This window comes from Bos javanicus, chromosome 26, assembly GCF_032452875.1.
Source record: "Bos javanicus breed banteng chromosome 26, ARS-OSU_banteng_1.0, whole genome shotgun sequence".
NCBI lineage: Eukaryota > Metazoa > Chordata > Mammalia > Artiodactyla > Bovidae > Bos > Bos javanicus.
In genome coordinates this window covers 17871597-17889207 of record NC_083893.1, presented here as the reverse complement: position 1 = coordinate 17889207, position 17611 = coordinate 17871597, and the positions used below count along the sequence as shown (strand labels likewise).

At 44.3% G+C, this 17611-nt stretch overlaps 1 protein-coding gene across 1 annotated transcript in view; it reads left to right on the top strand.

Annotated features, from left to right (window-relative positions):
* Nucleotides 1-17611, top strand: part of PIK3AP1 (phosphoinositide-3-kinase adaptor protein 1) — a 120699-nt gene that overhangs the window by 41731 nt on the left and 61357 nt on the right. The window contains exon 3 of the mRNA XM_061402952.1: nt 16482-16621. Coding sequence (XP_061258936.1) covers nt 16482-16621 — 140 coding nt within the window. The remainder of the gene's footprint in view (nt 1-16481; nt 16622-17611) is intronic.

Sequence of the window (17611 nt, the reverse complement as noted above, 5' to 3'; positions counted from 1 at the left end):
GGTATTATCGTCGCCATTTGCACATGGGGGAAACTGAGGCACAGGGAATTAAGTGACAGAATTAGAGTTTGAATGCATAGAGCTCTCACACTCACTGCTGTGCCATGCTACCCCTCGCCATGCCACCTCTTAGAGAGTGTGATTGTGCCCGGGGAAGGCAGGCTTCTATTGTGACAGAACCCTAAGCCCAAAGCAGCTCAGTTTCCCCTTTAAAAATCCATATCAGCTGCCACAGTGATCTGCTGAGCAGTCTGGTGGGTGCAGATGCCTGCTCATTGTGGATAATCAAGGCTTGCTGTTCCTGCCTGCCTGGAGGTAGGAGGATCTCTGCTGGTGTCTGTCTCCATGGTTACCCAGAGCATCCCTGGGTTGCCTGACAGTCACTTCCTGGGTCACGTATGACTGGCTAGCCCTGCACTACTGTATGCTCACTTCCACACAGAGAATCATTTCATAGGAACTGCCACTCGTTAAATGACTAATAACAAAAATAACAAATACTTAACTTTGTCTAGTACTTTTCAGTTTCCAAAGGGCTTCGTTTATCACTTCATCCCAGTAACCCTGTACAGCAGACCAGGCAGGTGTGAATATTCCCATTTTAAAGAAAATGATATTGAAGCTTTGAAAAGTTATGATACCCTGTGACTTGGGAGAGGGGACTTGAATCCAGGCCTCCCTCTTTGACTCTTATCTCTTCCAGAGCTCCTCACTCATTGCATTTATGTTGCTAGAAGATATTATACCGAATCTTTAGAGCTTTGCCCCTCATAGCCCAGATTTTAATTATTGGGGGGCAGTCAGCAGCTCCTGTGTTAAAGAAATTTTCATTTTGGCCCACAATTATTTAAGCTGATTTGGATGCCATCTTGTTCTGTATTTTTTAAGCCAATCACCGAAGAGAGCATGCTCCCATCCTAGCTTGACTGTACTTGGCACCCAGATACAACATCTCAGGGTAAAGAGTGACAGAAAGTTACCCATTCCGGAAATGGAAAGTGAAACTGACCAGTCCAGTTTCATAGTTTCAGCTGGTCAGAATGCTAAAGATCTGCAAAAGTGGGGGAAGGTAAATGCCCACTTGGCCTTTCCTAGAAGTGTGACGACTGAGCGGCAGACAGACGAAAGAGGAATTTTCTTTACAATTTCTTAAGCTTGGTTCTGCTATCAAGAGTTGCCTTCAGCCTCAGTTCTTGGCTGGGGGAAAATGAACTGCATTGTCATGGTCTGCCCCAAACAAAGCCCATTGGTCTGTCCTCATACCAGCAAATCCAGATATCAGTGTCTGCTTAGATTAGAATTGATTCCTGAACCAGGAAACCAAGAAGAAGCTGTTTAAAAGCTAGTTATTAATGGCCTCATTACAAACCTGTGTCATGCCATTTGAACGAAATTTACATAGAGAAAGGAAGCACGTTTATAAGTGTTGGAAAGAGATGAAGAAAGAGGAAGCTTTCATGGGGGGCTGTGATAGCCCCTGCTTTGTTAGCAACACTGGGGTTTCCTGAACGATGAAACAGGGGCCTGCTGGCCTCCAGCCCTGAGAGCCCTGGTGGAGAACTTTCTCCCTAGTGGTGGCCTTTGAAATGTAGTTATGGACAGTGCATCTTAAGGCTCTTGATAAACTTGGCCAGTGAGCAGCCCCACTCACTGAAGCAGCCCCAAAGATCATGGGTTCAGGATAGAATGGGTTTCTATGGAACCTGGTTCCAACGGTGGGGCAGCAGATTTTTCCCCCCAACCCTTTCCAGATTTATCCCAGAGACTGGTTGAGGGCACTTCAGCCTATGGCCAGAAAGCAGCTCATACGAGGAAATGATTTCCCCACTGGCACTGTGTTTCCCAAGAGCAGCTGTTCATTTGATCTTGGAACTGGAGCGGAGATGGGAGCCTTGAATTCTTAATGGGGTTCTACCATTAATCCAGAAGCTAATGACCAAGGGCATTGACATCAGTTCATGTCCCTGTTCCTCCAGTTATCCATCTGCAAAAGGGAGGTGGTCATATCTGTCATATGTGCCTGGGGATACTGAAAGAAACAAACGAAAACACATTAAAAAGTTCTGAGGTACTGGGTGGTGCAAGAGCTCCAAATATCCCTCGGCTTCTCAGTTGAGTATGGAGCGACTTGGCTCTGGCACTCACAGAAGTTTTTCCTGAAGGTTGAACTCGGGAGAGGGCTGGAGGGCCCCAACCCCAGCTGGGTGGGTGGGAAGGCTGCAGGCAGATTTTTATCATCGGTGGACAAGGGTGAGCCCACACTTTCATCGGTTGTCATGGCAGCCTCAGCTGTGGGGCTATTTTTACTCAAGCTGAAGAGCAAGTGGGGTGAGTTGGGGAGGGGACGGGAAGAACCATCATCCTTTGCTTTAAAGCTCCGCTAAACTGACACTTTGAATAGCTCACTTAGAGCAGCTAGGTGGGGCTGCCTAAAGGTCTTAGCCCTGTCCTCTTATCCTGAACTTTGAGGACCTTGAGGAGGGCCCGGGGAATTGCCTGGTGAATGAAAGAAAAACGATTGCTTGTCTGTGTGAGCTGGAAAAGACTGGGGTTGATGTACAGTAGATTGCTGATCCAGAACCCTCTGCCAAGTGCTGGGACGCCATCGATGTGTGGTGAAACCCGGCAGCCTAGGGAATCTGCAGCTAGCACGGACCACTGGATGGCAGAGCAGGTCGGATGTGACAGGTGAGCCAGCCTGTGCGGGGAAGATCAGCAGCATCGACTGCCTCAGGAAGTCAGTGTGGACTTACAGGAGGAGCAGATCCATCCCTCCTTCTCCTTTCTACTTCTTTCTCCTTATTTCCAGGGAGGTAGAGAGGCCGCCATGGGTTCATTTAAAGTCTGGGTCACGGCTCTGTCCATAGGGCTCTCTCTGCCTTACCTTTTTGGCATCATGAGGATGATGATGATGAAGATGACAAGGACAACGATTGATGTCACTGTAATGAATTCACACTGGCACCACTAAATAATCATCACCTCCTCCCCATACCCCAACCATGCCAGTAAGACCTGTGGTCTTACTGAGTCTTAACATCGTTCTGATTCATGACTGTGTATGACTTAAGGGGGTAGCTGGTGACTTGCTGGCTGGGTATACTTACTATGTTTGGGGCTTTTTAAGTGAAAACGGTTAGTTGGACGGGAAATTCGATACCTATTAACCGAGGTGGGTGAAAAACGGAGAAGAAAGACCCATGGGTGATGACTAAAACGAAAAAGCAGTCTTGATGTTTGTCAGGAAGCTGCAAAAAGGTGGGGTTGTTGAAACTCAAGATCTGAGTCCCTCTCACCTCCCCCCGAGAACCCACATGCTTTTGCAGTGGAACGGAAGCTCCTTCATTGGAATCCCCACATTTGGAATCTGGGGACAAGGCCAGGATTGAGGTCTCTCTTTGTACTAAGGACATACCACTAGCAATGACACTGATTTCTTTAAGCTTATAGCTAGTGTAAACAAGATAAACAGTAGGAGAAGTGTTTTGTCTACTCAAGAAGCATTTTTCTAAGCATTTTGTGAACTGTGCCTGTGGTATGCTTTCAGACACTGGGTTAATTATAGCATCTTATTTGCTCACGCAGGCAGGTAGAGCAGGATGTTGGCTTGGTAACACTTTGTTAGACAGGCTCATGTTGTTTCACAGATTTAAAGGCACTGCTTGCTCAAGGTGTGATGGGTGGTCAGCTGCTCGACTTCTCCATTCTGAGTAAGATTTAGAAACGAGCTGACATGCTCTGCTTGTGTGTCTGGAATTATTTCAAAAACAAGCAAAGAAAATTCTTAAACTTCGGGTTTGGGAATTCCCTAACAGTGCAATGGTTAGAGCTCTGCACTTCCGCTACAGTGGGCCTGGGTTCATTCCTGGTTGGGAAACTAAAATCCTACAAGCCACGTGGCACAGCTAAAACATAAAACAAAACAAAAAAACCTATGGTGTTAATCTGTATTTTACAGAATTTCCTTTTCTCATGAATACTGTTTGCTGACAGGTTTTCATTGTGCAGACCAAACTCCTAACATGGCATTTGGGATTCCTTTCCTGTCCTCCTTTCTCCCATCACCCTCCCTCCGCACATCGTACAGAAGGTGCCTCTCCCCCTTGCTTCCTGTGGTCCACGCACATCATTTGCTCTCGTGCCTTTGTTTCCTTAAGCTTGCCTTTGCCTCTGCCAGGATAGTCTTTCCAGCCCCATGTCCGTGTTCCCTGTGCCTTTCAAGGCCCTACTTGTCACATCTTTGGGGAGACCCTTCTTTGATCCTCTAGTGGCCATAAAATGTGTTTTATAAATCCCTGCTTGTCCATTTGAAGTTATTCCTGTTCTTTTCTGTCTCTGGAAGATGGAGAGAACCTGTTTCTCTCCTCTGTGGTCCCTCCACTTTCAGTGAAGCGGAAATGTTCTCACTGTGACATTTCCTGGAAGGCCTAGGCTAGTGTTTGAATATTTGTTTTCCATTGAAAGGCATTGGATGTTTGTTGAAGGAATAAAGGAATGAATTACTAGTTATTTTATTAATTTAAATGGAAAATATGCTTTTTTCATCAAAAGGGTAATCCCAGCACCCAAATGCTATTTGCTTTGGTTAAAGTAAACTAACTTCTTCATCCTTCAGGAGGTTTTTCTCAACTTCTCTAAACTTCTGGTATGTTTTTTCATGTGCCAGCACTTTTATAAATAGCTGGAAATACAGCTCACTTTATTTAGTTGTATTTATGGTCTCATAATGCTTCCTGGTGTCACATAGTTCTCTCAGCTGTTTCATGTGAAGCCTTATCTTCCAGTTCAGCTGCCATCTCCTTAAGGCTGATGCTCTCCAGGTGCACCCTTGGGATCCCCTGTGGCATCCTTGCCATGCATATTCAGTGGATACTTACTTGGTGATTAGGAAGTTCAGGCTTCAGAACATTGTATGTTGGACTTTGAGAAATAGTTGTTTTGTGATTTCATCATCGTGGTTTAGATACGATGGATGAGTGTCAGAACAGCTGAGAAATTTCATCCTGAATGGAGAAGTCTCTGGAAGTTTGTCCAGACCTCAGACAACTCTCTAGACCTCTGCCCCATCTGTGTGGTGGTTAAATTTGGGCCCTGACCCGGGATACAAATGCAGAGGGAACATGGCTCCTTTTCCTTCATGGGCCACGCTGCCTAGGTTGTTTGACTATTCATTTTTGCTTTCTTCCAAGAACCTTTGTCTTGTCTAGTCAAGGCTATAGTTTTTCCAGTGGTCGTGTATGGATGCGAGAGTTGGACTATAAAGAAAGCTGAGCGCCGAAGAATTGATGCTTTTGAACTGTGGTGTTGGAGAAGACTCTTGAGAGTCCCTTGGACTGCAAGGAGATCCAACCAGTCCATCCTAAAGGAGATCAGTCCTGGGTGTTCATTGGTAGGACTGATTTTGAAGCTGAAACTCCAATACTTTGGCCACCTGATGCAAAGAGCTGACTCATTTGAAAAGACCCTGATGCTGGGAAAGATTGAAGGCAGGAGGAGAAGGGGACGACAGAGGATGAGATGGTTGGATAGCATTACCGACTCAGTGGACACGGGTTTCTGTGGACTCTGGGAGTTGGTGATGGACAGGAACCACATGCTGCGGTTCATGGGGTCGCAAAGAATCAGACACGACTGAGCTACTAAAGTAAACTGAACTGAAAAAACTTTGAATCTTCTTCACTCTTTCTTTCATCAGACACAGTAGAATCCTGAACGCAAAGTGATGGTATCCTACTTCAAATCAGCCTAGAGACACCCATGAGCCCCTGACTGGCCCCGATGACCACTTCTATTTCATCCCATTTTCAGCTCAATTGGTAGAAAGCTCTTAATTCTCAATTGAAATTTATCTCCTTAGTTTCCTTCTTTGTTCACTTTCTTTTTCCTTGTCATCTAAAACTTGGAGAAAATAATTTGGCATGTTAATGCTACAGGCCTTTTTCCTGCTTTCCCAGCTTTGCTTTACCTTGTTCTAATTTAATTTGTCAAATTTAATTTGACAAAATGAAAGCTGCTGCTGCTAAGTCACTTCAGTTGTGTCCAACTCTGTGTGACCCCATAGACGGCAGCCCACTAGGCTCCCCCGTCCCAGGGATTCTCCAGGCAAGAACACTGGAGTGGGTTGCCATTTCCTTCTCTAATGCGTGAAGGTGAAAAGTGAAAGTGAAGTCCCTCAGTCGTGTCCGACTCTTCGCAACCCCATGGGCTGTAGCCCACCAGGCTCCTCCATCCATGGGATTTTCCAGGCAAGAGTACTGGGGTGGAGTGCCATTGCCTTCTATGAATTTATCCATACAGAGTGTGCAATTCAGTGATTTGGGGGTATATTGCATTATCAAGTTTTTTAAAAATTGTGACAATATATATAACATAATATTTGCCATTTTAACCAATTTTAAATTACAATTTGGCAGCATTAATTACATTCACAATGCGCAGCCATTACTAGTATTTATTTCCAGATTTTTCCATGGTACTTTTAATAATACTTTAAGTCAATTCCTGTTTTTTCATGTAAATAAATTTATTTTTAAAAGGAAAGTTTGCTGCTGTAAATTAAAAACCAATATCTCTGGATAGAAACATGGTAACTATAAACATAAAGACAATAAAAACAGAACAGTGGTACTAAATTCTACTAGACACTAATGCCTGCAGAAGCCTATGGGCTTAGTGCCTTGTTTTCTCCGTGGTTCAGAGGGAGGTAAGCATGTTAAGGAGAAGTTAAAGGCATCCTCTTACCAAATTGAGCCTTTCTTCTTGATATGAGTGAGACTGAAAGGGTTGACAGGGGACTGCTTTCTTACATGTGGCTCACTGTCAGCGCATGTTTGCTGTACACTTTGAAATCATCTCCTGTGTACTTGTCACATGGTCCCCCGTGTGGGAAACACTATCATAGTGCATGAGAGTGTGGATCTGGGGGTTACCTTTCTATACAGCACACACTGTGTGACTTGGACAATTTATTTCAATTTTGGTGCCCTCATTTTTCATCTGTGAAATGGGCAGAATTATTCTAATCTATCAGTTGTGATCAAATAGAATCATTTATGTCAAGGGTTTTGCCTGGTTCCTGGCCTATAGTAGATGCTCAACAATGGCATTTGTGGTCGTTTTGAAGAATGGTACTTGTTTATGGTGGGGTTTCTCTGATGGCTCAGTGGTAAATGAACTTGCTGCCAATGCAGGAGATATAGGTTTGATCCCTGGGTCGGGAAGACCCCCTGGAGAAGGAAATGGCAACCTACTCCAATATTCTTGCCTCGGAAATCCCATGGACAGAGGAGTCTGGCAGCAACAGTCCATGGGGTCGCAGAGTCAGACACACTTATTGACCAAACGACAACCACCTGTCTATGGTACTTTCCCCAAAGCTTAGCATTCTCTTACAAGAGAAGTGAGCCTGTATATTCTGGGAACGGGGTAGGGAGAAAATGTTTCAAGATCAGCAAACATCATTCTCTGGCCGTCCTTACCCTTCCTGTCCCTCAGACTATTAAAAAATTGTCCCAATGGCGTGCTAGACAATGTACAGGGAAGAAGCAGTCAGCCCTGTGGTCTGAAAACTTGTTTGGAAACTGAGACCATGCAGCTTCGGGCAGAGGCCCCTGGAGCACACGGAACTCTGACTGGTCCTGCTGGAATTCAGTGTCTTCTGACTTAAACTCTATCCTTCGGATGTGCCTGTTTGCCCTGGTGGTGGGTCATGACACACCTAACCAAGGCAGCATCGTTCAGAACAGGGCAGGACCACCAGCTGTTGGTGAACAAAAGCCCATGTCATGTCTCTTGAGCTACAGTGAGAACCTCAGACCGGGAATAACGAGCGATGCTCTTCCTGCCGTCATCCACATCCACAGAGAAGGCAGGGCACAGTCGCCTCGGGGCAAATTCCCACGCTGCCCCTTGCTTGCCTGTGGCACAGCCTGGCCTGGGTTACTTCAATCCTTCAGGCACAGTGTTTCCATCTATAAAATAGGAATAGGTTGTTGATTTCTATCTCACAGGGTGGATATAAGAATTAGATGAGATTGTCTAGTAAGGCAGTCACCACAATATTCAATGAATGATAACTTTTATTGTTATCATTGTTAGTAATATTGAGTCTGTCACCAAGCCCTCTTATTAAAATATTGAATAAATGGTAACTTTTATTGTTATCAATATTAGTAATATCACCAGCCTTCTTACCTAGTATGAGATTGTCCAGGTGGCTTGGTGTGACTCCAAGTACATAAAGTGAAAGCGAAAGTGTTAGTCGCTCAGTCTGTCCAACTCTTCGCGATCCTTTGAACTGTAGCCTGCCAGGCTCCTCTGTCTATGGAATTCTCCAGGCAAGAATACTGGAGTGGGGAGCTATTCCCTTCTCTAGAGGATCTTCCCGACCCAGGGTTCGAAACCCAGTCTCCTGCATTGCAGGCAGATGCTTTACCATCTGAGCCACCAGGAAAGCCCCCAGATCCAAATACATACACACACTCAATTCATTTAAAATTAATAGTTCCTTTAGACTCAAATAATGTTAAATAACTATTTGGACTCCCTTATAAAGGACAAAAAAATTATGAACCTTTAGTGTGATAAGTTATTTTGATGTTGTTCAAATATGTATAAACATATTCAACTCCTAATGCTTATTGTTCTTTCCCAACTCTAAAAGCAAAACAAATGAACCAGATTTACACAGTACATGTGTAAAATAAATACAGGGCAAACTGATGACATTTGTTTTGCATAGATCATGGTCATTTTCTGAAACAGCATCATGAACGTGACACGAGGCTCTGGTGCTTGCTGATTCTGTCAAAGGGCCTTGTACAGCTCCCCTGTGTTATTGGGGGACTGACTTCCCGCTGCATTATTCATTGTGGAGTGGTATGTGGGGAAACCTACTTGGGTTCACTTGGTACAAATCCCTCATGTACACGTCATCCTGCCCCCGTCTTCTTTCCTCATTAGCCCCTGACAGTCAGCTTAGCATGACCTAGCTGCAAAATGATTACACACACACACATATACACATGGGCACCACAATCCTGTGGCTGGGCCCAACTATTATTATGATTTTAATGTTTGTTTCTTGCTTGTACCAGATCCTAGTTGCAGCATGTGGGATCTTTGGCCTTCATTGTGGCATGCAGGATCTTCAATTGTGGCATGAGGGACCTAGTTCCCTGACCAGGGAGCCCCTTGCATTGGGAATGCAGAATCTTAGCCACTGGACCACCAGGGAACCATTTATAATATGGTCACCTGGATAATCTGGAATGTCCCTGCATCACAGTTTAAAGGCACTGTCATCTAAATGAAAAGTCCAAGCACTAATTATTGTAAGGACTGTATCTGAGAACTTTTGGCAGATACCAGTTTTGAGAAGCATTGATTCACACCCTACCTAGATCCCCAAAATGTTTGAAGCAACCTCCAAAATTAAACACAATATAAAAAAGAAAGATGGCAAGAGCAAGACCTGGATGAAAATGTTAACAGTGGTTAAAAACCAGAATGGAAACAGCTACCTGGCAGCAAGGGCGGAAAATGAAACACACCATGTTAGCTTGTGCTGATGAGAGAAAGCAGGCAAGTTCTCTGGAGACACAGACTTTCTGCCACTGGATTCGAGGAGTGTTTTGCCACATGGGTCCTTTATAGATGAGCTAGATGTGCAAAGCCTTTTCCTATACTTTTTCCACAGTTGCTCCAGGCCTCATAAAAGCTGAGAGGAATATTGTTAAATTTTAAAGCAAAAAGGACACTATTTTTGGTGTTAGTTCTGGAAGGTCTAGTGGTCTTCATAGAACTGTTCAACTTCAACTTCTTTGGCATTAGTGGTTGGGGCATAGACCTGGATTACTGTGTGTTGAATGATTTGCCTTGGAAATGAACTGAGATCAATTCTGTCATTTTTGAGACTGCATCAAAGTACTACATTTCAGACTCTTTTGTTGACTATAAAGGCTAGTCCATTTTCTTCTAAGGGATTCTTGCCCGCAGTAGTGGATAAAAAGGTCATCTGAATTAAATTCGCCTATTCTCACCCATTTTAGTTCACTGATTCCCAAAACGTTGATGTTCATAAACTCCAGGAGACAGTGAAGGACAGGGAAGCCTGGCATGCTGCAGTCCATGGGGTTGCAAAGAGTCAGATATGACTTAGCGATTGAACAAGGATACTATTGGTGTCTTGATAATACTTTAACTGGGGAGGATCCTTGGGGTTTTCAGTGTTTTGTTTTCACTCAAACATTTATTTATTTGAGTCTCAGGACAGTAAGGATAGTATTATCGTCAGTGTGGGGAGGGAGTGAAAGGAATTTACATGTGTAAGCGGGAAACTTTGGTGGCATCTCACTCTTTCAGGTGGGTTTCGATGGTGCTTTTGTCTGGGTTGGTATTTCCTTCAAAGGAAACTGAATCTGCTGAAGTGGTTGGACCCTGACCCAGTCCACAGTGGGCTGGGAAGAGGGCCAATGTGGCTGAAGAAATGAAAGTGATGCTCGATTGGTGCCACCAGAACTGCCCTGCAGAGTGAGTGGCACCCTGCCTGACTTCTTGAAATGAATTAGCCTCCAGCAGCTTGTTCATTTCGGCTGACTAAATGAACAGATCTACTAGAAGGAGTTGTTTCTAGGGCCGACCTGAATACTGGAGAATATCTGCCATGTGCTGTACTACTAGGACCAATCTCATCATAAATGATGCCAAGCTGATGGAGTGATTAGTCAAAAGACTTAGCTGCTATTTTTCTCTCTGCCCATCTTCATCTATCCCCATTATCAAAGTGCTTTCTCACTGTGGAGAATATGAAAAAGTATGAATGGTTGGAAGGTAGAAAAGATGGAGGGAAGAGTCATGCACAGTTTATCCACACATTTTCTTTTTTTAAAAAATTAATTTAAGTGGAGGCTAATTACTTTAAATTATTGTGGTGGTTTTTGTCATACGTTGGCATGAATCAGCCACAGTATCCACACATTTTTTTTTTTCTTCTGACTTTTTTTTTCTTTTTCAATTTTTGGTTGCGCTGGGTCTTAGTTGCTGTGTGAGAGCTTTCTCTAGTTGCAGAGAGCAGAGGCTACTCTCTGGTTGCAGTCTGCGGGCTTATCATTGCAGCGGCTTCTCCTGCTGCAGAGCATAGGCTCCGCAACATGCAGGCTTCAGTCGTTGCAGCCAGACTCAGTAGTTGGGGCACACCATCCCAGCTGGAGGGCTTCCCTGGTGTCTCAGACGGTAAAAAGCGTCTGCCTACAATGAAACCCGGGTTTGTTCCCTGGGTCGGGAAGATCCCCTGGAGAAGGAAATGGCAACCTACACCAGTACTCTTGCCTGGAAAATCCCATGGACAGAGGATCAGTCTTCCTGGACCAGGGATTGAATCTGCGTCCCCTGCAATGGCAGGCAGATTCCCACCCACTGTACCACTGGGGCAGTCCTCTTCCGACCTTTTAAAATGCACTTTCCTTTATTTAACTGGTATCTTACACTCTGAGATGTATGATTTTACATTCTGCTTTTTTTGCTTAACATGTCATAAACTTTTACTTAAAATAATATTTAAAGTGAAATATACTTTTAATATTCTTTTATCAGACAGGTTGTTCTTTGTTTCTCAGAGATGCAAAGAATGATTTAGCAGACATCTTGGTTCATTATCTTTGTCTACATTTTGAACATTTATTTTCCTACCTTAAGAGAGATTTCTAGAAGTAGAATTGTGTGGTCAAAGACACGAACATTGTAAAGACTTGCTCTCTCTCTCTGTATATGGTCACATGGCTTTCCAGAAAGAGTGTGCCAGTTTATACTTTCTTCACCAACCAGTACAAGTACCTGTCCTACCTGACCTTTGACTATTTCCTGATTGGAAAAAGGTGAAATAACAGTATATTATTTTTACTTGCATTTCCATGATGATTAGTGATAATGAATGATTTAATTTTTCTGAATGGGGAGGTAAGTTTTGTTTCTTCCTTTGCGAATCATCTACTTATTTGGCTTTAGGTATTTTTAAAGAGATTTCTATGATCTCTTCATATATTAAGGAGATCGTCCCCTTGGCCTATTTATTTCAAATTTTCAACCAGTTTGTGGTTTGCCGTTGAATGTTTGGTAACAGCTTTATTAATATATAATTCACATAGCAAACAATTTACCCATTTATAGTATACAATTCTATGATCTTCTTGGTATCTTCACAGACCAGTTCAACTGTCACTATAATCAATTCTAAAATATTTTCATCACCTCAAAAAGAAACTTCACACCCTTTAGCTGTTATCTCCCAACCTCCCCACCCCTTCCCAAGAGCCCCCAGCCCTAGGCAATTACTAGTCTATTTTCTCTTTTTATGGATGTGATGATTCTGGACATATGTTTGAAAGCATGTAATATGTGATCTTTGTGGCTGGCTTCTTTCACTCAGCATAATGTTTTCAACATTCATCTATGTTGTAGCATGTATTAGTATTTTATTATTCTTTTCTGTGGTGAATAATTTGTCAATCCGTTCATCAAAGAATGGGTAATTTGGGTTGTTTCCACCTTTGACTATTATGACTAATGCTGCTAAAGCATTACACTTTTATTTTTAATTAAATTTGTTTACCTAAGTTTTAAATTAATGTCATCAATGCTATTGCTTGTTTCAATTGTATTTTACAGTTGTTTTTAAGATAAACAAGTCTTCTCTCAAACAATGATAAAATTTTGCCCGCGTTTTGATATACTTTTATCTTTTTAAAATTTGTTTTATTGTTCATTTCCGTCAATAATCCATCTAAATTTTCTTTTGGAGTGTATAAGACTTAAGATTCTAAACAGTCTCTCTGTCCCTCTATGTCCATCCCATATAACTAAATTTTTTCAGCACCACCTGCTGAGTCATCCTTTTCACCAACCATTTTCTTTATTCTGTACTGATTTTTAGTGCTTTCTTTATCACATATTTAGGTGTTTTTGTTTTTGATTTTTTTGGCGGTTCAGTAACTTTTGGACAATTAGCAGTTAATTTTCATCCACATTAACTGTAGATTTTTGAAAGCTGCGACAGGCACATAGGTAACCAATGTATGGTTTGTTAGGTGAATGTCTTCTGACAAGTGCACACAAATAGGGTATGGGGCATTCCTTATTCCGCTGGCCCAGACAGGGCTGTCGAGCCTTGTGTCAGTGTGCACGCCTAGGGCTCCCATCTCCTTCATGGCAAATTTCTAGGTTTCTCTGAGTGCCCGAGGGGCACACTTCTTGGAACCCGCTCCAAGGATGAGCTTGTGAATGTTGATAGTGTATTCTTTGGTCACTCCGTTGATGGCAGGTCAGCCCTTTTTCTTCTCGCCGCCCTTCTTTGTGGGAGCCATCCTGCAGGGGTGGGGTTGGAAAGAAAGTGCAAGGGATTGTCTCATACTAAGTTTTTGTGAGAATGAAACTTGGTTTGGGAGTTGTCTATTGTATTTAATTGCTCTGTTAAATTTTTTTTATACATTTAATATAAAATAAGACTATCCTTTATTGTTTTTGTAAACTTTAGTAGGAGACAGAAAACCTATATAAATGGAATTTTTCTAGATAGGAAACACTGTGGCAACTACAATTTAAAATTCAGCGCAGAGAGGGTGTGTGGCCTGACTTTACATTTTATTTGAAAGTCAGAAAAATTTGTGATTATTGTTTTAGTCAAATTTTCTACTTATTTTGAAACATTTTTGATAGTTTATATATTCTCTGTAAAAATTGTATTGAAATTAAAAAAAAAAACTATTAGCAACAAGTTTTCACATCAGTATGTTTATAAAGTTTTCTCCATATTTGTTATCATCTCTATCTTGTTTGGCTTATTTCTATTTCTCTATTCTTTTCTTGATTGTATTGTTTAGAGCCTTAATTCTTTGGCTAGCCAACTAACTGGGTCAGTAATTAGGGAGAAACGAAGAGATTTTCTTTTTTGAAGCAATAGACCGTACTGTGAGTCTATCCTAAGGCAATTATATCTGTACAGTAAATTAGAATAGGTAGTTGGCAAAAGTTGGTACCCACTCAGGGTAGTATATAAACAATTCTAGATCCATGAGTAGATCCAGGGAGTTTCTTGCCATTTTAAGTGACTGATGAATGTTGTAAGTCAATGAGGTTATTTTCTCATCCAGGAAGAACCACAGAAATGAAAAACTGATGTTTAGGCATCGGATGATACAAAACTAAAGCTTGATGTGGTGTTATATAGTTATTAACAGGAAGAATATGAATTGCCCCTGGTGTTTTGGCTCTTTCTTTCACAAGTTCCCGTCATAGGTGGGAGTGTGCCTGGGTAGCATGTGTAGCTCTGTTCATGGGGATGGGCCCTGGCCATTTTAATAGTGACCGGTCAAGGAGAAGGGCTTCCCTCATAGCTCAGTTGGTAAAGAATCTGCCTGCAATGCAGGAGACCCCAGTTCAATTTCTGGGTCAGGAAGATCCGCTGGAGCAGGGATAGGCCACCCATGCCAGTATTCTTGCGCTTCCCTTGTGGCTCAGCTGGTAAAGAATCTGCCTGCAATGCAGGAGACCTGGGTTCGATCCCTCCCTGGTTGGGAAGATCCCGTGGAGAAGGGAAAGGCTACCCACTCCAGTACTCTGGCCTCAAGAATTCCATGGATCATATAGTTCATGGGGTTGCAAAGAGTCAGACACAACTGAGCGACTTTCACTTTTCACTTTCAAGGAGAAAATGTTGTGGAGAAGGGCAGATCCAGCAAAGAAAATGTCAGCCTTCCGTTAATTTGACTCAGATGGCACGGAGGTGGAAAGACTACTGCACTTAGCCTTTGTGAAGGGGTCGAGGGGCATTGGTCATTAGCACTGAGTGAGAGGGGAGTCAGTAGGCCTGAAAGGAAAGGAGAGATAGAGGTGATTATGGCTCTGGCACAGAGTGAAAAACAGTATCTGTCTCCTTAGGGCTCAGCACTAACTTCTGCCTGGATTCCCATTGTGCTAACAAGGTCAGAGACCAGGCTGCACTCACAGCCCCGCCTTCTGGACTAGTGCGTCTTGGGTGAGATCACAGAGAGGGACCAAGCGGCGGGAGTACCTGCCTCACTGTCCATCACACTCTGGACCTGTGTGTAGACATCTGTCAGAACCCATGTCAGGCTCCAGGACCAGACCCCTGCCCAAGGCTATGGAGCTTTTAAGTGGCATATCTGGGAGGCCTTGGGCCCTCCCTTGGCCTGGGCAGGTTCCGGAAACCCTTGCCTCACAGGTATAGCCCTAGGACAAGGTGGTGATTGGTCCCCCACACCTGCTCTGGCACCTCAGCCATCATGGTGGTGGGAGCACAGCCCTCCCCGGGCATGACCTAGGATCTAGAGAGCAAGCCTGTGTTACAGCTTTCTTTGGGGACATATTGGTGGCCTGATCTGCCATCCCAGCTTTCTCCCAGGACAGATGTCACTCTTCCATGGGAGGCCAGCCTGCTGGAATCAGCCAAATTAACCTCTCTCCAGCCCTTCTAGAAGATGGGCTCTCTGAAGGCAGGATGGGTGTTTGGTTCACGCTCGTGTTCTCGCAGCACCTAGCACAGTTGGCTGGCTCTGTTGGTGGTTTAGAAATGGAGAAGAACAAGCCTGAGGAACGGGCTAGATGGACCTTCCTGTTCCTCGCAGCCGTTCTTAACCATTTTGTTCCTCTTTGAGGATCTGATGAAGCTCTGGACTATCTCCAGGGAAGTTTAGGCAAACACACACACACATGCACACACACAGACACACAGAGAATCTCGCACACAGGCACCCCATCAGTTGTTGAGCCCTGGTTAAGAGTCCATGCTTTAGCGCTCTGTTAGGGTGCATCTACCCCATCTCGGCATCATCTCATTCCATGCCATGCTCTATCTGCATACCCCTATTCACCTGCTCCAAACCCGAGCATGCTCCTGTCTTCCCATGGCAGGGGTGTGGCTGTGATACTGATTTGGGACCCAGTGACACGCTAAGGTTTGTTGAAAGTGATTGCCTTTTACCACTGCCCTGGAGGGAGTAGGCTGGCTAGCCACGACCTTGAGGAATAATGACTTCCCGGAAAGCACAGGATTTACCTGATGTTCAAAAGACGACCTTTAAGTGGACAGCCTATTCTTGACACCCCTCCCCTTGAGGAGAAGGGGCCTCTTTCCTCACAGTCACCAAAGCCGGCCCTGCAAGAAGAGGTAACACCTGTAGAAGTCGGTTGTTTGGGACCAGACCTGCCAGCCTCAGACAGCAGCCCACTCCAGACGTCTTGGCCTTTCTCTCCACCATCATCTTCCTGCTGTCACCCTATCCTCGTGGCCGCCATGGGGGTTGACTTTTCCCCAGGAGGTCCTCTCATGATTTCCTGAGTCACTCCCTTCAGCCTGTATTTGTTTGGAGCCATTTCCTATTTGGTAACATTTGGGGTTTTAACGAGGGTGGGACATGCCCAGCTCTGCTTCCTTTTCTTTCCATTCAGCTGTGTTCTCTGTGCCGTAGATTCTGGCTGCGACTCAGTCACTGACACCGAGACTGAGGACGAGAAGGTCCTTCCCTACTCGAAGCAGCAGAGCCTGCCGCCGCCGGAGACTCCGCCTGGGAACCTGATGGTGGTGCAGCCGGAGCGCATCCGCTGTGGGGTAGGCACCTCTGGGGCTGGTGGGTGGATGTCGGAGCACAAGCCTCAGGGCTTTTCAGTGAATGTAGTAAAGGGAGCGGTGTTCTCCTGTCCCACCTTCGTGTAATCCCAGCTTTTTTGTAGGGCTTCCATATACATTAGCCACCCTGGGACCCCCAGTGCCTGGGCCCTGGACATTCCTCACTCCTTTAAGTCAAAGGGAGAAGAGCCCAGGAATGTACGTGTCATCAATCCAAGACATTAAGTTCATGAGACAAAAACTTAGAATGTGTTGAAGATCAGCAGACATGAACATTACAATACATTATATGCCAACCCTGGAGTTCGAGGCCTGGGTCTGGTCCTTCCAGCCCAGTGCTGAGCATTTTGACAGCTTGCTTCTCTGTCAGCTGGCTCCTTGTATAGCCCGAAAGTGCCTCAAAGCTTGATGGCTGAAACTTGCTGGCCAGTATCACTTGCAAAAGGAAGTGATAAGTGATAAACTCAGCTTAATGCCTGAGCTGCTGCTGCTGCTAAGTCGCTTCAGTCGTGTCTGACTCTGTGCGACCCCATAGACAGCAGCCCACCAGGCTCCCCCATCCCTGGGATTCTCCAGGCAAGAACACTGGAGTGGGTTGCCCTTTTCTTCTCCAATGCCTGAAAGTGAAAAGTGAAAGTGAAGTCGCTCAGTCGTGTCCGACTCTTCGCAACCCCATGGACTGCAGCCTACCAGGCTCCTCCATCCATGGGATTTTCCAGGCAAGAGTACTGGAGTGGGGTGCCATTGCCTTCTCCGTAATGCCTGAGCATAACGTGACTAACATTTCCAGGGGTAGGACCCACGTTAAGAGATGATTTGAATGTGATAACCAACTGGTGAGCCACTATCATTTGAATACTACCACAGTATTGATAGTTTTTCATTATCTTTCCTTTTCTGATAAAAAAAAATGTGCACTATTGGTTCAGAGCCGTGAAATGCTTTCTTGTGGGTAGGAGCCTGTGCTAGGTT